This window comes from Atractosteus spatula, chromosome 11 (genome assembly GCF_055471065.1).
Source record: "Atractosteus spatula isolate fAtrSpa1 chromosome 11, fAtrSpa1.hap1, whole genome shotgun sequence".
In the NCBI taxonomy this organism is placed as follows: Eukaryota; Metazoa; Chordata; class Actinopteri; order Semionotiformes; family Lepisosteidae; genus Atractosteus; species Atractosteus spatula.
In genome coordinates, this window is record NC_142716.1 from 11,216,775 (window position 1) to 11,239,699 (window position 22,925).

Genomic DNA, 22,925 nt, shown 5'->3' on the forward strand with positions numbered 1-22,925 from the left:
AATCCCTACTACTCTCTAACAATTTTACCCAGTCTTCTCTACCACACTGTAGCAGAGATTAAGCTGACTCGCTGCTGTTGCTCTATAATTAATCAATGTTAAAACCTGCCGTCTAACACCCAATATCTTCCAACGGGTATTTATCCCTGGAGCTGGTAATAACACACTATATCAATGTTTTGACTTTGATATTTATTTATGTTTCATGGAGCAACAACAACTTATAAAAAACAATGCCAGTAAAGTACTACTAAATTTGGCTTGAATTAAGAATACAAAGAGCTTCAGGCAGTAGTCATTTTTTTTTAAATCAGACTGATTTCTAAGAAGGAACAAGTAATAGGTTTATTCCATGCTGAAAAGAGAAGAAAGAAAACACAACGTTTCTGCCGTTGAGCCTTCTTCAGGTGTGCTCACACCTTTGCAGCCTACGCATGCTGACGTAGCTACCCACCTGAATGACTTCTAAGAATCCTTGTTGAAAAATCTTTTTAATCTAAGTATATTGACATCTTTATCAAATTAAACCCACCAAAGAAAGAATCCCACAAGCCCCAGAAACAAACCTACAGTATATTATAAAAGAATAGCTTTCAGTGGTAAATAGTGTATAATTTTCTACAGTTTAGCTTTTCAAGTGGGATCACAAATAAACCAAAAAATCACATTCTTCAATTATTTGTGTACAAAACTCCTAGTTTTCCATGCGTTACACTCAAATGAAGGTCACAGTTCCAAATATAACTAGTTAACACAAAGAACAGACAATGCAGAAGAATATTTTGACCTTTATAGTTAGTATACATTTACAGTATATTTAGTATTCAATTTAGAATTTAGAATGCTTTTATAGACATAGCACTGTTGTGAGCTGATAAGGATTTAATATTCTTGGCCAGAACTACTTACAGCACAGTCTAGACAAAAGGCAAAATGAAAAAAGCAAAGGCCAAACACAAATGAGAATGTGATTCCACTCAATTCACACTAAAAGCAGGAATTGAGAAAGGGACATACTCAGCGATACAAGTCAAATAGCAAAGACAAAACGCAACAGACATCTCATTTAGATTCTGTGCAGGTACAGTTTGCTTTCCATGTGCTGCCAAGTGGCATCTGTAATTGACTGGGCTGTGTCATTCTTGCGTCATGCTAGTTTGTATTATTACTGTGCTTTCAAACAAAATGCAGTTTTTCCCCACTAAATGTATCAGCATTTTTATATCAAAAGCCACAGTTTTGTACCTTACCTGTTAAAACTCTTTAGATAAAAAGCAGGATTTTTGATCCAAAACATTTTTGAGACTTAATACATGTTGACGTTATTATATGTCATAGTAACTTAATACAATAATTAAGCTATGAAACAAATATACTATATATTACAAGGTAAAAGACTAAGAAAAGGTAAAGTTGTGATAGCAAATGTTACTTAGCTGTATTTCATAAAGGATTTTCCTCATTGACATCAATTAGATAGAGCATTTCAACAAATATTAAGTGCCCTATATACAATCAACTCATATAATTCGATGTGAGTGGTTTTACATTAAAAAACAGTTTTGAGCAGTTCCCCCACTTAAAAACTTCTTTGGTCTTCAGATCTTTATAAAAAGTCCTTTGTTACAGTATGTAAGCATGTAAGCATGTCCAGACTCATAGAGTAATTTCAGTTATAAAAAAGAATGTCCCAACTACCACTTGGTATGTATTCAGTACCAGAACAAAGAAGAAAAAAAGAGCTACACCTTCATGAAGAGATGTTATGGGGGTGGGGATTATGCATACAATTTATTTAAAAGGCATATCGTAGCATGATGGTGCAGTGGTTAGCATTGCTGCCTCACAGTACTGGAGCCCTGGGTTCAATTTCGGACCTGGGGTGCAATTTGTATGGAGTTTGTATGTTCTCCTTGTGTTCATGTGGAATTCCTCACCAGTGTTCCAGCTTCTTCCCACACTCCAAAAACATACTAGCAGATTAATTAATTGGCTTTTGGGAAAATTAGCTCTGGTGTGAGTGTGTGTTTCTTAGTGTGTGTGCCCCACAATGGACTGGTATCCCATCCACGGTGTATCCTGTCTTGTGCCTATTGATTCAGGCTCCCTCACAACCCTAAATTGGAAGAAAATGGGATGGATGGATTTTATCAAGAAACAATAACTTCACCCCATTTTGTTTTCTGAAAAGAAAAACTCAAAGAACAATTTATCTACACCGTCTCCTTGAATCTTTTTAATGCGCATATTACAAATGAAAAAAAATATATGGTCATGAACATAGCTGCAGTACTTGTCAGATGGTTACGTTTAACTTTTAGATAGCAAATGCAGATCTAGATGTTATCTAAGGTGAAATGTTTCTCTCCTTCCAATGTGTAATCGATAAAAGACTCATCTTCAACCCACACGTACTGTATGTGCCACCTTCTTCCCTGTTGTGTGCAGCTCAGTTAAGACTGACATACTTTCTTGCACAAAGGAAATGGTAGTGATGATGACTTCCCTTCTGAAGCCAGAACACACTTCTTAAGCACTTTACTCACATACATTACCTCTCATACTGTAGCAAAAAAATATGAATGGAAAGTCAACAAACTAATCTGGAAAAAAAAACGAACAAAGGTAAGGCTGAAAATAGTAAGTTTCCATTTTTATTTTAACTTTCATTTATCTTTAAATAGAAATCTGAACTGCTATACAGCAATCTGTATGCACCTTCCCAAAAGCAGAGGTGAATTCTTCAAAAGTTGAGCGTGTTTTACATTAGCGTTTGGATATTCAGTGTGGGAATGCATCACACAGACACTGTTTTCAGACCTTGACATCCATTGTATTGTGTTTTGTCTTTACCAGTGGCAAACACAGATATCTTGGTTCATTCAGTATTATGGAATGTCTCAAGCTACAGCATGACACAGTAAAGACTTGGCAGTATTTTACCCTGACTGCTTTATAGTTTGTATAGGAACTAATTAAAGCTATATAATGACATCATAGAATAAATTCTGAACTATATCTGCCCTTAACAATTAGGTTAAACCTTTTATACACAATAAAAAACCCTCTGCTGAGCTTCAATTATAACTGCTTTTTTTACCTCTACAGACAGCAGTTTTCCCTTTTTCTTCTCAGTTAAATCCATTCATTTAGCTGAATAAGAAGCTTAGGGCAATATTTCTGTGAACAGCATGTCTTCATGCAATCTGTAGCATCACAGTAATCCTTTGCAATGACTGTAGCGTTTTTACAAATTACTGTCATCTAAAGAGTAGAAAGCCTCTTTAATCTTTCTTCAACAACCAGCAACACTACTTCAATTTCCTTCAGTTCCATTTTTTGTAGTGTACATTTAACACATAAATGTCACCTTCTGAAAAAATAATTTGAACATAAAGAACAAAGATTTATTAAATTTAATTGTTTTTTTTGTATTGTCTCACAATCATTCTTCTTACAATTTTGTTATTCATTTGTCTTAGTAGAATATAACCTTATCTGTGTTTTCATTAATTAATGGAAAAAGTTTCCATTTTAATTCCAAAGCTTTTAAAGCGTGCATGTTTTAAAGTGAAAGAAAATCAAAAAACCTGGTGAAAACGCAGAGAGAACATACAGACTCCACACAGACAGAAACCAATATCTGAATCAAACCCAGGGTATTACCACTAAAGGCCATTCTGTTGTGCTGTCTACATTAATTTAAGATTGATGCCGTATTGGGCCAGCAAATATGATGGACTCAAGCACACAATGAGGAAAACACACTTAGCAGCTTTTTTTTCACAGTACCAGACTAGAATCTTTTACAATTCCCAAAGGAACGGCACAACAATTAGCTCAATAATTGAGCTTTAGGTTTATCACAAGGCTATGAGCCATGCATAAGCTATTATGTCATTGGAACAGGCGTCCTGTCCCCAGCTGTGGAGATTGATTACCATGCAATGACAAACTGCTTTTCTGGCCAAAGACACTTGTATTTCCAAAGCCAAAGAATGGCCACTCTGTATAAACAGCGCTCCTTGTTTGTTCAGAAGAGAGGATGGGAGTTTCTCAGGCTGTGAGCAGCATTCCAAACATGCCAGGATCAAGGATTGGCCTGTCATTGTTTTTTACTTTTCTCTATACTTAGTCAACTAAAAGTTCAGCAGATCACCTGAAGCTCGTTCATTCACTGAAGTGTCAAGACGTACACAACAAAATGAATAAATTTATTTATGCCAGGCGACTGGTCATCATGTATTTTATACGCCATTCCTGTACGTTTCAAAGATTTACTGAATTCTAATAACAGAATATATAAGACTTGTTATTACGTTATTGTCAGTGCCCATATTCAATTTACTCTCTTTTAAGGTTTATAAAATCACTAGGTGATTTTGAACAAGACTGGCTGAAAAAAAATAAGCAGAAGAAAGTTCTCAGATGACACAAAGGCTTCAAACACATTTCGCTGATGTGTAATGTATAAAAATCATGTTCAGTGAAAACAGTCAAAATTCACAAAATAAGTAGGCAGAGATTTTTTTAATCAATTTATATTTTGGATTTTTATTGTGAGTACTGATCAACTAAAAAGAAACTGGAAAAAAGCACTTGACTTCCTTCGAGGATAATGTATGTGTCATAGCTCTTTCATTTGATCATTACTGCTCCTGAAAAACACAAACTCTGCACCACACTGGAGATTTGTTTTTTCATCACGCCTGTATAGAATAATTTAATTTTGACTCTGATTGCCCTCTATCACCCAAAACAAAGGTTAACAGATAATATTCTACACTGACTTTCACAATATAGGTATAGCGGAAATAACATCAGCGTTTTTAAGAATTTATCGTTCAAATCATGGCAGGCCTCCTTCTCGTCTGTGCTAAAGGTTACCATGGCAACGAAGCAGTTGCACTGTGGGTGTAAAACATCAAGCAGGGTCTTCATTGTTCCCCAAGGAAGGCATATGAAGGTATCTGGTCCTCCATTCTTCTGCAGGTCCTGCAGGCTGTGAGTGTATTTCACTGCTGTGCATGAATGAGTGCGATTATGAAGCAAATCAACCTGGCTACCCAAGGAAAAGGTGATATTTTGATTGATATATTGCTGTATAAAACACTTCATTATACCTAACCAAAATTGACTGCAGTGTTAAGTGCTGTCAGTAAGGTAACATCACAACTCAGCGAAGACAGACAGAATAAGCTGATATGTTTCTTTTGGCACATACGTTGGTTCAGCTCTCAAATAACAAGGTCCTCTAATAAACATTATTAGGATATACATGCCTGTACTGTGATAATTCTAAAGAATCCCTGAATTTGACCTGAAAGAACAGCCACTTCAAAAGGTGGTATGCACATACATAGAGGATCTTATCATTTAAAATAAGAACAGAGTGTAATCTATATGTTATGAATTAAGTAATGAATACTAATAACTATTACCAAATGTTCTAGTTTCAATGCACTTAACCAATTCCCAAAAGGACAATGTCTAAAATGAACAAGGAATTAGCCATTTCATTTTGTGGTCAATCTGAATCGATAAAATCAAAAGCAATTCACTGGAGCTCCCAGATGGAATGTTTAACTTCGTGGTTCATATATGTGGTCAGATTTATCACCTCAAAATGCTGCCGTTTCTCTCCTTGCATTAGAGCTAAACTCTAACATTCAAACTGCAAAATAAACTCAACCAACTTAAAATTACCTAAAAAAGCATCATTACACTTTAGTGCATGTTATGCAGCAAGTGAATAAAAATGCATTGCAAAAAGGCCTACAGCACCCTAGTAGCAGCAAAAACTACAGCATCTGAAAAATGAGTCATTCTATAGCACAGTACTTCCTGCCACCATTCGCAGTTATTCGGAAATTCTACACCAGGAGGAATGGTGTTCCTTGCTGGCCCACCAATACCAGTTTCTTTAAAGGTTTCTCATACCAGTACCAGTTGGCCCCAACCTTGTGTAGTTTTCTGGGATCTGGTTAGAACAAGATAAGGTAATGGTTGCCGATACTTAGTTACACAGGAAAATGTATAGTATTCACCATGATGTCCTCCCTGTCAATAAATATGTTCATAAACGAGCATCTTAACAATATATGTGGATTTTTGGAATCAGCGCAAATCCTGCTGAAAGGTGTAGTGCAGTTCAGTAATTGGTACTTTGAAAAACCCTTCTGTCATTTTACAAATCACTTCATGCTGCAGTGTACTACAATAAAAAGCTTATTGTTTGTACATTATTTATTGCAGTATGCTTTTTTAACCTTTCTTGTGAATAAAAACTTTTCCAAGCATCTAACTTTTTTTAGCAAATTACATGCACATTTCATGATGTGTAACAGTTTAAAGAGTTGCTGTGTGCTTGCAATCAGAGCGATACAAATGTTTTAATACATTATTAATTTAATTTTAAAAATGTTTTACAACTTCACAATGCCTCTTTTGTCTGGTGGTCAAAGTTATTTTGTGGTGTCTCTATATAACACAGAAAGCTCACCTTAATATCAAATATAGGAAAACCTGGAAATATCAGAAGCAGAATTAGTTTATTGGAGATTTTTCCCCATGGGTATCCTCTGTGCTATTGGTCAGAGGGAAGATAACAGTTTACAACAGTAAAGTAATTTAAAGGTGAAAAGCACTCACCATCCCCCACACCACTTCTTTTAAACCCGTCTTTATATGGCAGCAATATATAATACCAAACACTGCTGTTAACATATCGAACTGCCTGCATCTGAAATACCTTATATGGTTTCTGTCAGATTTTGAAAAGACAGCAGGAGGTAAGCATTTCCTTGGCAAAAATGATGACAGGTTCAAAAAAGGGGGTGATATCCAATAAATCACACCTCAGATCACTGAAAGCATTGTCATATAACTGCACAGTGAGATCTATTAATATTCCATTTAAAAAGATAACACTAAAGAACAAAATTTAAAGCAAAACAATGAGTGAAAGCTGTTCCTTCTTTATGTTTTATTTCTTGCTGCAAATAAGCAATTCACCTATGACAAAAAAACCCAACAACAATTGCCACTGTATTGGTGACCAACCTCATTCATTCAGCACTACCAATAAACTCATTATACCAATAATACCGGTTAATTAAATTGATTACATTGTAGAGGGCAGAACTCTTCTGCTTGTGATGAAACTCAAAACTCTGCTTTTTATGCACTAACTATCCATACCTACAGTATTTAAAAGAAATGCGACCACCTTGTAGTATGATCTTGAACCAGTTGTATCTCCCTGCAACTCACAATTGGCAACCCAATGAAGCTAAACAGGTTTGAACCTGGTCAGTACCTGGATAGGAGACCTCCTAGGGAAGTTAAGGTTGATCTATGTGGGGCCTAATGCCGTCCTATAAAAAAGGTGCCGTCCTTCGGGTGAGATGCAAAACTGAGGTCCTGACACTTCGTGATCATTACAAATCCCATGGTGTTTTTTAAAAGAGAGTAGAGGTGTTACCCCCTGGCCTCTTAATAATCCCCATCTATGAACTGAATTAATAATAAAATAATAATAATAATAATATTCTCCAGTCCCTGCTTGCATTTAATGTGAAGCAATTACTAACGCTTTAGCTCCAAAGCACAATGCTGTTTATACATATACCACAGGGTATAATGAAATTCCATTTCATGATACATTTCATTTTGGGCCTGCACAGTCCAAGAAAATTAAATGATATATCTTAGGTGCTCTTACTGTTTACTGTAAAACACCAACTTAAAGGCTTCAAGGAGCATTTGTATATCAAACACATACACTCTGGTGATATAAAAAAGGATTGCAATTATGAGTCCATGGCATCCTTCATGCAGCATTAAAATGACTGTTTGCTGTAGACAATCTCAGAGGGGTTCTGCATGCAGGAATACACCCACTCCAACATATATCATACTTTCATTTTCCAAAGACATCTAAAATATGCAGGTTCAAATCTCACTACTGGGAAAAGTTATACACAAGATTTATGTCATAATAGATCTCAACAGTGCTACCTTTATCTAGCTTCCCAAGGGTTTCCTTCTGCACTTCCAGACTTTTTTAGCCCAAACATTCAGGATTGTTTTCACTCGACGAGTAGGGAGAGAGACTTCTAGCCCATGTATATCATGCCACAGGCCAAACTACTCTGACTCAGAATGGAAAACATTTATTATGTGCATTCAGCAACTTCTCAGACATGAACCCCTCTTGGCATCTTCAGAACACGCCTCGCTTATGAACAGGATTTCCTTGTACTCTTAAATTCTGCGTTCAGCGGGCAATCCAAGCACATCTCCACTGTCTTTACAGCAGCAGCTTTGCAAGTTAACAAAAACAAACTAAATTTGTTACGCTGTGGGTCTATCTCCCAAAACAAGCCAAGACTTATTTTTCAAAGCGTCTAACTTCAGCACAGAGTCTCCTTTACATTGTTACTATACAAAAAGCATTTATTTAATACCATCATATTAAAACGTAGTGCAACTGAACTACTTAGACGAGTCTGTAATTATAAAAACTACTAATTTTGTAAACAGGCTTATACTGTTGATTGAACACATAGTAAAAAAAAAAGATTTACGATTTGCTACAGATTCAAACTAAATGCCAGCTGATTCTTTACAGTTATTGGATAAACACTAAACTGGTAATAGAAAGCTGTGGTTATCAATACTGTTACCTTCTGGCTGTACCTTAGCTTGCTCTGAGATCCCACCTCTGTTATCCTGCAGCATTACAGCATTTCTTTACTGTTAGTATTCCTGACCTGCAAATTTGGCAAAGCAGCACATTTTCCCTTGCTGCTAGTCATATTTTACAGTGAAAATCTTAGTTCTACCATTGATTTCCAAATATTCTCAAATAAAAAGGAAAGACTCTTACAATAAATAATTCAATTAAAAAGTAAATAATCTTACTGTTACTGTAGTATCGATACATGGAGCCAAGTTGTATTTTAGATACTGGTTCTTTCCTGGGGAATGCATACAGTTTAAGTATAAAGTACTTTGCAAAAGTATGCAGACCCTTTACATCTCTTTAAATATTGATGGATTACAAATTATACTTGGACCTCTTTTTTTCCCCATCAGTATGGCTATTGCAAACTCACATGCTCAAACACAATGTTTTTAAAAGACAAAAGTAGATATTTATCGTCAGATACCTTGAAGAAAATAAAAAAACTCGAATATGCTGCGTGCATAAGTATTCAGACCCCACATATTAATATTAGCCACCTTTTGCTGCAATAACAACTTCAAGTCTTTTGGGATTGGTGTCTACCAGCTTTGCACACTGGGTTAGGAGTGATACTGTATATATGTAACATATACACATATGAACATCAACAGAGGACTAGGATTATTTTCTTTTATAAAACAGTAAGAAACATCAATTATTGTATTCTATCTAGCACCCACCCACTTTTGTAATGGCTAATTGTGTCTTCAGACACAGCGTTAACCCCTGTACCTACACAGGGAGAATGAAGAAGTGCACATGGGCTGCTCTGATTCCCCCACTCTTTGAGCTATTCATCTCACATACTACAACAAGGTCTGCAGCCAGTTACAGGAGGTTTTGTCCCAGGGGAAGGAGAGGCACATCCCTCATTGACAGTCACTGCCAGCCTCCAACCACTGGGGAAGGTGGACGTGTTATTTTTTTTATGCTGCAAGTCAACAGCACCCCAAGTCACTTAAGAGCGACTGTTAGGAAATTGATATGTCATACGGCATTGGTCCTGCTCTCCAGCTGTCAGCAATCATTCTGCTTTTGCTCTTTCATTTCTTTGTCCTAATAAAACAAAAAAACCTTACTATCTGATTATTTTAGCGCAGCCTCACCAATATTACAACTCAGCTTCCCGAGTCCGGGATGTAAGTTAAAATCCGTTGCCGGATAATGATTGATGTTCTTCACCTGTGATAACTTGCGTGTGACTCAAATTAACCAAAACATAAGAGTCAGGCCAGTCCAGTGCATTCCAGCACCCCTCTGAGAATCCATCTACAACTCACACGGCAAGAGTTATCACACATGGCAACCAGTCGGCTTGCTATAACGTGCCCTCCAGATTTATTCACACTTCCAATGAAATATGAGTGTTATTGATAAGTCGTCTTGTGGAAAACAATAATAAAAATGTTATATTGTAAACGTAGTAGCAATGCATGGAGCCAAATCAGATTTGTCATAATAATTGAATTCCTAAAAGAATTCAATAAAATCCAAATCTACAATAACATTAGGAAGAACAGTGAAAGCCTCTAAAACTACAGCTATGCCTCACTGCATGATGATTGTTTATTTGCAAATATGTCGCTGCTATAAGATTTTGTTTTGGTTGCCTGTCTAGTTCTTTCCAAATATGTTGCTCTGCGATCAGCTCATTAGGCTGAATTTGGCACAGGCACAAGCTCATGGAATTACTTTACATGTACCCTATGTATACTGCCATATTACATTTATAAATATGCAACATAAAGTATCAACAGCAACAAAAACACCCCAATAGAAGACACTGAAAATAATTGCCAGGCGAATTAAGAAAGGTACATCACTACTGTACAACTTCACTCACAGCATAGCTAAAAAAGATTAAATTAGTCTGTAGATTATTTCTCTACCACATTAACACACTTCCTAAGAACATTTTTGTTCAATTTTGTGAACTGTTACAGTATTAAGGAAAATAATACCTATATCTTTATTATCTATCGATTCCCTTTACAGTGCACAGTTATAGAACACCATTACTGTTACAGTTTGGAGAAACACCAAAGCTCAATGCAATAGAACTCGGTTTGAACTTAAAATGGACGTCAAAAGGCAATTCTATCCAGACAAATGGTTACAAATCCCTCTTCATACATGCCAAATCTCATAGTATACTACAGGAGGTGTCTTGCGAATGTAATCCATACTTGAGGAGAATTTACAAAACATTAACTGAAGTGGTGTGAATAAATGTGACCCTAAGGGATTCTGGAATTCAATTATTTCTGACAAATGTGACGTTCCTCTGTGCCAGGCCATTTTAAAACTCCATAACTTCCTTCCTTCTCCACTGCGTGTGCAGTAGTTTTGAATAAAAGACTAAAGATTTTTAGGATAACAGCATTCCTCATTTGTAAAGAGTAAAGGTACCTAGCCACTCAACTGACTTACTAATAATGTTCTCTAACTGGAGTCACTCATTTCCATTTAGTTAGGCAGAAAATACATAGTAACCCCTACAAGTGCTGGTCCTCAGAAGGTAAACTGCCAAGGCTAGGCATAATTTTGAACTGTCCTTTTTGTCAATTAATAAGGCATGCTTCCCCTAACAATTAATGTATATTCTTAAAGAAACCAGCTTTTTGGAGGCTTCTGTGCCTTTGCATATCCTAGAGTTTACAGATTCCCAGTGTGTTGCTATTCAGATTGCCCAACATGGTACCACCATTAGGCATTTGTAAATTACATCATCATTGCTTAGAGACGCAACCAAGCGTAAGTGAGGTTTTCTTGTCAATGCATCTAAAATCCTACAACACACAAAAAAAACTTTGTGGCAAACCAATATACTGTATATATGTATAAATACACACAAAACTGGGGAACTGCTCATTCTGTTGCTAATGACGCCCCTAGAGGTATGTTTAACAGATACATGCATGGCCTATCCATATCTCTTTAATTGCATTCAGCTGAAAGATGTTCTGCTTTTTAATGGCCAAATAAGAATAATCCTCCAGAGACAGAATGCAGGCTGCTTCTCCACTGCAGAGAGAGCACTGTGACCGAAAGAAATCACTGCTCTAGGACTCACCCCTCATGTAGGCCAGTACAAAACAGTGCATAGATTAAAATACTGCTGCATTAGAATGTATTTTATACTACATGTGATCAAAACCTACGATATACTGTAACATAAGAAATAAAAAAGACATTTAATTACATCATCTCACTTTATCAGACTTGCTCAATCTTTTTCTCTTCTTTCAAGAATCCAGAAATGATCAGTTGCAACAGATAACATATCTTGCACATTACCCGAACCTTAGATTCTAGAAAAACATCATTAATGTTCCAATATAAAGTGTTGGTCCTCTAACTCATTAAACTTTCAATATGCAATAATATTTCAAAAAGAGGTTGTTTTACATTATGTGCATTTTCCAAATGTTCTAGCAGTTTTAGGAATAACCCCTCAGGTCTAATCGAACTACAGTATCTATTAGATTCACACCAATTACACTAATTTTAATAGCACTACAACGACACCATGTTAACATTCTGCAACAGCAAATCTAATGTTAATATACCATACTAATACCATAACATTGCCATGCTTATAAATCATTCGTGCTCAATTAGTTTCATAAATGTTCAATACTGTAGCTGTATTTTACTATTAGTTTTAAAATCTTTACGTGAAAAAATTCTGGCTATGGTTCTATGCCTCAACAATAATTCCAAAGTTTTTAAATCTGAAAGACAGAGGGAGAATCTAGTAAAGCAATTAAGTATGAGCATAATTAATAAATAATAAAGAACATCACGGGTTCTCTCCAAAGGATGGGAGTCTTTCATTTTGTTCCATTGCATGGAATGTCACACTGTTTGATATTTCTTTTTGATTCTGCAGAGTATGTAATTCAGTATCACAGTATTCTGATTGTTATGAAACATCTGACGACACTATTCTGCTGTCAGAAAGAATCAGATAATACAACACACATGAATGTGCACTTGTACTTTTATGTAATAAAATGATGGCATTACTGACTGAAAATGGATGGCATCACTGATAAAGATTTACATTGCACAAAACCCTCAGAATCTGCCTATGTGGAGGAATATACATCTTTATACTGCCATCATCAAGCAATAACTACAGGAATAGGTAGTTGTATTAATTTTTTAATGTTTTAGGTATTGTATATCTTAGCGGAGAATATACCTTTCCTGTAATGTTTTTTTAAATTTCTTTCAGGGTATAATTGCTGAGAGTGACTCTAAATTTAAGACATCTCAAAATTGCTCTATAAAAAGCAGACATTACTGCAAACGATTGTTAAAAAATAGTAAATCATTTAAAAATTCCCCAAAGGGAAAAATTATCACTCAAAGGTTGCTTACATCCAGAGCTTCCACGGATTTAATAAAAGAGTTTTCTCTTGTAATTTATCGCTGTCTTGAGCAGATATTAAGTGTCACTCAATTAACCTGCTGAAGACAAAACAAAATAAAGAAAAGGTGACCATTCTCTCTCTGCCATGCTATACAAACATCAAGACAAACAAAAGGAAGAAAACAGCTGCTTTCTTCCGACATCAAATGCTGCCTTTGGAAAATACAAAATGCAAGCCTAACTCAGTATGATCCACTTACTGTATTTCTACAGCCTTTCATTTCTTACCAGTGACATACTACGTGTAGACCTAAATACCTTATACTCAGCAATTTATTTCACCTTGAGATTTTGAATGACACACAGAATGCTAAAACCACATCCATACTCCACACAAGGAACCAAACATGATGCTAGAATACCTTTAGAAGAAATGGAGTCCTTAATACAGGAAAATGTATCTGTAGCAACAGAGAGCTTAGTCTGATAATTTGTAGAACATAACATGTTAACATGAGAAAGACATTTGCAGTATACAACAAAATCAAAGGCAGTACAAAAATGGCTTCCGACTATTTTAGGACCTTATTCACATACTGCACCATTTAATTATACCTCGGCAAATAAACGTCTAATCCAACCTATACATCATGTTTTGTATTTTGTCTTCATTATATCAGTACCAGTTTATGTTACTGCGTTTGGCTATATTTTGTGAACTTAAAAAAGGAGCTATTCGCACGGCATGCACTGCCTGTTCATGGGCTCCAATTTGATAATGAAGTATTCTAAACACTCTAGCCAACGTGTTTTGAAAAAAAAACTTTCCATATTTAAAAATCATAATTATTCTAATTATTTAAAAAACACAAATGCTTAATTATGACAAATAGCACACAATTGCTGTGGTAAACAAGCATGATGAGTATTACGCTAAGCTACATTACACTAACAGTGGAGGTCCCAACTACCTTTGAATACGGTTACAGTATGTTTTTGACTAAATCTGTATAGACTGAAAAATGCAGCTTTGGTTTTTCCCTACCTAAAGCATCGTGTGGGACAGTAATGGCTCCTACTAAACGTGCTACTGACATGTTTTACAGAGACTCAACACTAGTGGTAACATGAGGGGTTAGCAGCACTCACCATTTGAATGGGTTTCTTGCGCAGGTCCCTTTCGGTGACCAGTTTCTCCTGGTCTGTGACATACAGGCCCTTCTGTGCAAGGGCCTGAATGACAGCATCATGTCCTAATAGGGGCTTGGCGGCATCACTCTTCAGAATCAGGCTCCCAGCACGGCAATACAGCTCTGCAGACAGGAGCAGGTTGACCACTGGGGGCTTGATGTGCTCCTGGTCGTACTGGTCTGTGTAGAACGGCTCTTTGAGGTCCTCTGGAACATTGTCTATTAAACAATTACAAAAACAAGTCCACACATATTCAAACCAGAGCTGCTCTAGTATTACACACATAAAAGACTCCAAGCTGCTGTACAAACAGGGTAACACCTTTAGAAAATCTGAAAAGTAACTGGTGTGTCTTTCTGCTGCCTCTAACTCTACTCATAAATTAAAACTGAATTCTAGGACTGACATTTTGTATGGGAGAAAAAAATTCTGTAATAAGCACTGCAAGTTGATACAGACACTATACTTTGCGCCTTTGATCTTGTTAATTTCCTATGAAATGGAGAATGTACTAAATGTCCTAAGCTAAACCCACTTCCATTAATTACATTAAATTGATATTTAAGAATGAACTAGTCAGAACAGCCACCTTTCAAGACGATTTCTCAATACTGGCAAGGCCAGGCTAATCTCCTTATTGTTCACTGCAATGACTTTGCACTGGTGACTGTGCGCTGGTGACTTGCAAAAAAATGAAGCAGATCCCTTCCTTCTAATGAAACTGGTTTTATTTGGTAAATTTGACAAGATGGACAGCACAGTGTTCCATATGACAGATACTTTTAACCTAAAGTGTGTGCAATGCTCTCATACCAGATATTCACCCCAATATTTCTAGGATTTGATCCAATGATACTGATCAGGTTTGTTGCTGTAGTAGCACTATTATTATCCCTGCATCTTGTGTGATGCTCTGACACAGTGCTCAAGGCAAAAATGAGCTCTATAAAATAAAAATTGAATTGAATGACAGATTGATAACAACATAGTTCCTATGTAGTTTTTCCTATGCAGCATCTCAGATTATGTCAAGTAAACAAATCAGTGCAAAGCCTTACAGCAGTACCAGTGATGAAAAAGGAGAAGGAGGATTTTAGCAGCAGGAATATTCAAAGAGGAATTCAAGTTTGCATGTGTAAAGAGAAGAGGTGGTGGTTAGTTGTTTGGCCATGTGATCTAACTCACCCAGCAAGTTATTGTAAAATGATGTCTTGAAAGTACTCCAACCAGAGCCAGAACACATTGTCTATAGATGATAAATATTTTATGATAACGTAAGGCCAACTTGTATTGAAAACAATATAAACATAAATGTCTCCAAACAATAAACAAGAAGATAGCCAAATGCGTCTATTTTTTCCTTTAACTGTAGTCAATATTGATAATTTAAAACTGAAATACATAAAATGCCAATGTTACCTGTGAAATACTTCACTTTAGCTTATTTATAGCATACAAAATTAACGAATTTATTTAATATTGTTAGAGGATAAAAAAACATTTTATTAATAAACATATAGTACATATTTTAGCATATTGAACAAGGTAATTATGTTGTCATGGGAACTATAGTATAAGATGCCCCCTATCGATTTCTCTATGATTCCAGCATTTCCAGTTGCAGCTAAAATCCTTTCATTTCTGTTAAACAATTCTGCATGCCTGTGACATTTCAATGACTTTCAACTCATTTAACAATTTTCACTATTCACAGTCTGCAGCTCAATTTTTGTAAAAACCTCAAAGCAGAGGGTAGATAAAATATAAATATCCCTGAAAAAAAATACAAGGTAAGAGACTCCTGTTATCAATCCGGAGTTTGCCTTCAATCTTTTAAATGTATAGATTATGTGGATTCATAGTCTCTCTATTGAATTGTGTTTTCGCCTTTTTGATGTCAACGAATGCACCATGATCATGATTAAATTTCCACATTTCTCTACATTCACATTACTCTAAATCTTTTTTACAGTGGAAGTGGATGTTTATATAGACCAAGGTGCTGCTAGTTTCAAACTGCTCAGACATGGAGTGCTTGATCAGAAAATTACAAAAGAAAGCGCTGTAACCTGAATCTTAAAAGTAAACAGTTATGACAAATGATAAATAAGGGCCAGTGCTGTGAACTGCTTTACAGTACAAAAAGATATCTTTCGCATGCTATGTAAACAATGGGGAAAGGTGTTAGAAGCTTGGACTAAATTGTCAAAAATACGAGACTGTGAAAAAGGACCTATGACATTTTAATATTTTCTCCTGATAGATATAAACTTTTGACTGGGATCTGAAACTAAAGGAAAAGTTTAATCTCATTACACCACTAAACAGCACACCTAATTTAAAAATCTAATCAGTATAGACAGACTTTTATGCACAAATACCACTAAGTACAAGAAAGTTACACTGCAGGCGTGGCCACATTCCACACTGTGGGTGAAAGATTGCCTTATTCTTTGTACAGCAAAGGAAAAGAGTCCATCCTTTCTGTTTAACTGCAGACAGAATCCCGGTCAGCTTGGACTGTTAATGGTGCCTGTTTCCTCTCCATGTGATCAACAACTCAGTCTCACATAAGAGACTCCATACTGAACTTAAAGCTGCAGTGTGCTTTTCCAGTAGTGTTTCATGCAGTGTACATGCATACTGCAGTCTAGCAAAGGTTGGCCATTTTCTTACAATCAAAGACTTTTTTGCTTACTTTTCACGAACTGTAATAGCACGAAAAGCTAGTTCTCCTCTTCCCAACTTCCCAATGAGAAGTGTGAAGAAAAGTGTGTGGCATTCCATTGTTAGATCCCTTGCTAACAAGTACTGACAAATGCAATAACATCAGGTAAAACAGCCTATTACAGAGCAGAAACAGCTGGTAGTGTGTTTGTATGTAGGAAGGAGGGTGTCATGACATTTCAGCTGCTCACGAAACACATGTTGTTTATTGTTTTATCTGTTTAAAGAAACAAAAACATTAATTCACTCTATTCATACCGTGGGCAACAAAGATTATAGTTGGATATGCAGTACAGAGTATAACTGCAAAAGGTACTCTTACAAGAGTATCCTATAGAACTTGGCAAAATATAGATCACAGGGAATCTATCAAACAACAGTAACAGTGCTTGGTAATCAATAAAATGGAGCTGCTTTTTCATGGTCCCAATAAAGTATAAAAAGAGGAAGTCTGCTTATCTTAGAAAAGAGTCTTTACTTTGATTGCATGTTCCAACACAATGACTGCTGTAAATTTTATCCTATTTTAGTAAGCTTTTCTCAAGATCTAGCCTTCAACAGCTTGGCTAATCAAGTGTTAGGGGTAAGGTGCATAATAATAGGTCTCAGTGGTGCAGTGTGCCTAAATATGGTAGGATTGTCTGACAAAACTATATCAAGTTATTATTCATTAATTATCAAATGATGGTGGGCTACCCAGGAAAATCAGAAAAATGCATACCAACTTATTTTAATAAGCATACTCACAATTAACGGAATTAAAATCCTGGTATGATAGGGCCCCTCAATACCTCTACACTGCAATTTGTTTTCTTGGCAACAAAATTAAAATAAGATCCATTTATAAAAAGGCAAAGCTCTTCCTATAAACTTTTTTTAAAACCATGCCTTAACAATGCTTTTAAGTGCTTCTGCACATTTGCAAGCATATAAATAAAACAACCAAAATACATCAGAAGAAATTCACTTATTTAATGAGCTGCAATTTCCATGTCGTCAGAAGCTCAGAGGGACTGGTGACGCACTGCTACAGAGCAAATCAAAGCAAAGTGGAGACAAAAGACATTCACTTTGTGCAGCAGCAAAGTGTATCTGTACCTTTGCTTGAATTCACCAAAAATTTGCTTTGTCAAGGAACGCTCTTCCTCTTTTGATGGCATCAAAAAGGAAATAGCCAGGAAGTAACTTTCACAGGAAAAGGGAATGTTTTGAAAATATAAACTGAACACTACTCTACATTATTTTAAAGCTTAACCTCAGGGTTTTTTTTATTTTTGTTTTACCTAGGTCTAGTATAAAGCTCTAGAATTCTACAGCGTGATTTACAAATCAGCTTTATTTTTCTGGAGATACTTTTCTGTATTTTCGACATACTGTATAAGAGGTAATTAAACAACTATTTAAATATGAAGGCTGAAATTCACTCCCATTGAACGGAGCATGTAGCTCAAAGCTAAAAGGTTTTTTTGAGAAATAAATAAAAACTAACTGAAGTCTAATTACAGCATCATAATTAAAGGCAATTTTTTCATATTTGTAATGATTTTGATTGAATCATCAATAAAACATCTCAAATTTAAAATCTAAAGAACCTTAGTTAGAAAAATACAATAAAACACAATTAAATATGTTTTTGTAATTAATGCAATGAATTAACAGCTTACATGAATTAACAGCTAAGTATTTAGCTGCCAATCAGAAAGAACAATTATAAAAATTACTTCTGATGTGACTAGCAGTTAAGATACTCTATATAATATGCACTGAAAGTTTTAAAATACTAAAATATTTGGATATGCTACATTATGCTTGATGAATAAATGCAGCAATTGGACATTTCCAAACAATACCACTATGCTGCATCTTCTGCAAAACTCAAATTCCATACACAGAACATATTTATCATCTCATTCTCCTAACCATTCCAGCATTTCGGGGCATACTAAAGTTGCATACTAAAGGATCCATGGACCCTGAAGTTCCACAGAACTAATTCTGCTGTAGTAAAGACTGTTGTAATGCTGTAGAAACAAATGTTGCCTGTCTTGGTATTTATGTTATGTCACAGATGTTATGAAACAGCTCTCTCTACTTGTTTCTGAAATGAAGAATTTATAACAGCTGCTTTATAAACATTACAACAAGACTATTAGAGTATGCACATTAGTCATGAAAGAATATTTAAAAAGCAAGTAGTCATGAAGAATTTGACATTTTTGTATTAAAGATATTGCTGTGTTCATGACCTCTCTCCTTTCGTGCTAGCTGATCAAAAGTTGATTATGAAGATGAAGGAATCAAAATGGTCGTCTTTGCATAAGAATAATACCACAACACAGTACAGAATGTTCTACTGCCTAAGACCATAGTTTTATAAATTCAACTAAAACACCAGAAGTGTTATCCCATTGTATGGCTAAAACACTACTGATATAAACTACTGTGACCCTTCTTAGTTCAGGTTATAAAATGCAGGTTTAATGGTGTGGTAAATCTAAAGATCACTTTTATCTTGTGATCTTGTGAAAGACATTCAAATATTAGAATGCTTCGTTCTGGACTTGTAAGATGATCAATCTCACCTTACGGTTCAATAAGAACAAAATTGATGAGACATTTGAAGACTGTTACCCCTACATAATTATGGGGAATATGTGGACCACGGCTTCAGAGAACATAAGACGTACTGTTTTGTTATTCTGTTTTTATGGAGATCGTAAAATGTAAAATTACATTATTTACTGATTAGTGGGATAAAAAAACTAATATTTCTTGAATATTGTATATGAATACAGTAGGTAAAAATCGTGGCAAACATAGAAAGATAAAAGTCTTATAGTCCAATATAGACAAACTAATGACATACCCCAATCAGACATTCAATAAAAGAAAACTATAAACATATCAACCAAGCACTGCCTCTTTTTGAAGTTTCTGAACTCCTATAAATAAGCCAATTTACTTAAAATGATAAAATGAGAGGGATGCCTGATGATCAAATCATTAAAATGTATTTGCCGCATGCATTAAGATACTGGTTTGTAACTGTCTCATTCAATGTGTGTCACTGTGCAATACTCAAGCAACATTAAAATTGGAACACAAAATACATCAGATGTATTCCTCAACATTCCACTGAAACATTTTGCATAAAAACTCAGTTCAAATGTTTTTTTTTAAGAAAAGTGTCTTTAAAAAAAGCATTTATTTTGAATCTACTCCATAATGCCTCATCCAACATATCAGTAATAACTCGTTGTTTTGGTCTATCCTACTCTTTCCTAGACAGTAATGAGTGTAAGAAAACAACCTTTTATTTCTGAAAAAGTAAAGAAATAAATATTTTTCTCCAAGTATAAACAATTAGGAATTTGTAACAATATAAACATCTCACACTGTAATATTTAAGTCAAACAGTATTTAAGCATAAAAGGGTAAGCAATATTTTCAAATAAAAAAAGTCTTAAATTATTTTTAAATTTCTCAACAAACTGCATAAAGAATGTTACAGTACCCCACTGAAAAAAACACGCAATCTCGGTAAGATGCAGAGGACTGAATTGTTAATACCAGTGACAATTTGAAATAATTGTGATAACTGTGTACATGTCTGACTGGGAGGGGTTGCAAACGGTAAGAGGGGTAGACACAATTGAGATAAAACTGACCTTGACGTTGAAAAGTGGAAAAAGTGACTGGACCCTAATAATGAATCACGCTCTGATTCAGGATTTCTTTGCGGATGAATCCCTTGAAAATCGACTTTCCAGCTACAACGTGGCCCTATTTATAGAAACGTATTTGAATTCAAACGCTCAAAGCTACATTTCTCTGGTCCACCTTGGAAACGAAGATTAAAGAAAGAGGATCCTTCCCTGACATTTTCGATGGCAGCATCGTCGCAGATTAAGAATGACTCTGCTTTATGGATGTTACCTCCGTAAAGAAACGCTGAGATTTTTATTTTAAAAGTATACACACAAACCAGTTTCCGTTATTCTTTCAGAAACAGTTGTGCCCTTAATAACCATTTTTTTTCCTGTCAACATCAGAGGGGCTCCCTCTATACAACAGAGAGCTAAACCAACTTGATGGTAACCCTAATTAATTAGCTAATTCCTCATAATTATAAGGTAAGCAAGGCAGGAAAGTAGCCTTATTTTAGTGCAGTGTTAAGATGAGTCTGTTCATTAAACATTACATTTCTAAGTGTAACGTGTGTGCCATAGTGACAACTATTCGTTTTCATTTCTCGAAGGTCTCCATGGCGTGTTAAGATTAAGGTGAACCTTTTGGAATAGTGCTCATATCAAGACAATCGTCTTTTTTGGTTGACCGGCTGGTCGGCCGGCTATGGAAGACCAAAACGCAACAGTTATCACAGTTATGAGTTATCACGTATATCTCTTAAAACACGCAGGGTGTGTGAAAATAAGATATATTGTGGCAACGCTACAATGTTGCTACGTTGAGTACCTCCGCAGCGCGATTACAGATTTAACTATGAAATGTTTTGTATGCTATAAATAACCAGAATAACCGTATCATTTCCAATTGATTTAAAGTATTCAAATTGAAATAAAAATATTACAATGTTGCAACTTTGAAACGAGCGAAATGAAAACTTGTTGACAACCCTTTGTCGTTTGATTTGTTTAAAGAAGCCTTATTAACCATAAATGGATTAGCATCGGTAGTGATGAAAAAGCTTGAAATTAATGTCACATATAAATTCCGTGTTGCATTCTCCAACACGTCTAAATTAAATGAAGAAAAGACGCCACCTACCTGTCCCAAAGGCTTTGGCGACCAGCCATGTCAGACTACAAGCTATTTTAGCTCTGGTAAAATCGTAATGATCAAACGCTTTTATGGCTGGAACAATAAAAGTCTTTTTAATCTCCTTGCTGTCAGCTACATCACCCATACTAACACCTTGAAGCGTCGATACCCGTCTTCCGAAACCGATAACTAACTATCAAGCAATGGACGTGGATGACATCCTTCCAATGGAATTTAATGCACCAAATTTGACTTCGTTTGCTTTTTAAATTCCAGTTACTTCCCTCCTATCCAAACAACAGAAAATCAAATGTTTAGGCCTATGTAGCTGTATAAATGGATTCTTCGGTTATATCTCCATCTGATTTTGCGTAGACGATCCGGTGAGCGAACCAAGGCAGCAGCAGTATATCCTTGTAATTTTCATCCCTTCTCTGGCATTGCCCTCTGGATTGTTGAGATTTAAGGAAAATTCGCAAAAAATCTGGAAAAAATGGTCGGGTTAGGGAAATCAGGTTCCCATCCGACACGCGATGCACTTCGTCAGCACAGACATTTCTCTTTCATTTCCATGCTTTTTTTTTCCCTTTGGCTTTTTACGTATCCTCTTTTCCTATTCAATCTGTCTTCCCCTGCTTGCTGCGGTTTTCCTGCCGCACTGTCTCTATTAGGGAGCGCGCCCAGTGCGCCTGCGCGGTCCGCCCAGCCACCGACAGAGGGTGGTTAGCTCTCTTCGCTTCGTGCTAGGTTGGGCGCAATGTCTGCTCCTGCGAAAATCCATAGTGGGTGTGAAAACCCGAAGAGTATTTGAACTGGAGCATAACGATCTGTCAAATACTGTGAAACGCCTGTGCGAGGCTTCCGACTGTTGTGGTACACACTGCCTTCTTTTTTGCCCGCATCTAACATTTTGTAATGCATGACCCAGTTTACCGGCTGTGTTTTTGGATACAGTTCTTTTTACACGCCGGTAGACTCACGAAGACAATAATGTTTTTGGCTAAGAGGAAATTGTTGCTTCAGCATGTTTTTCTATCACACTGATTCCAGAAATGAGCAGATTTAGTGCAGAAACAAAAACGGATCAACACCAACACC

At 35.9% G+C, this 22,925-nt stretch overlaps 1 protein-coding gene across 3 annotated transcripts in view; it reads right to left on the reverse strand.

Annotated features, from left to right (window-relative positions):
- camsap2a (calmodulin regulated spectrin associated protein family member 2a) overlaps positions 1–22,509 on the reverse strand; it is a 49,367-nt gene extending 26,858 nt beyond the window's left edge. For all 3 annotated transcript variants that reach the window (XM_088927708.1, XM_088927707.1, XM_088927706.1), the window contains exons 1-2: positions 21,834–22,509; positions 14,277–14,536 (exon numbers count right to left, since the gene is read on the reverse strand). In XM_088927708.1, coding sequence (XP_088783834.1) covers positions 14,277–14,536; positions 21,834–21,972 — 399 coding nt within the window. In that variant the 5' untranslated portion in view covers positions 21,973–22,509. The remainder of the gene's footprint in view (positions 1–14,276; positions 14,537–21,833) is intronic.
- Between the last annotated feature and the right edge of the window lie 416 nt (positions 22,510–22,925).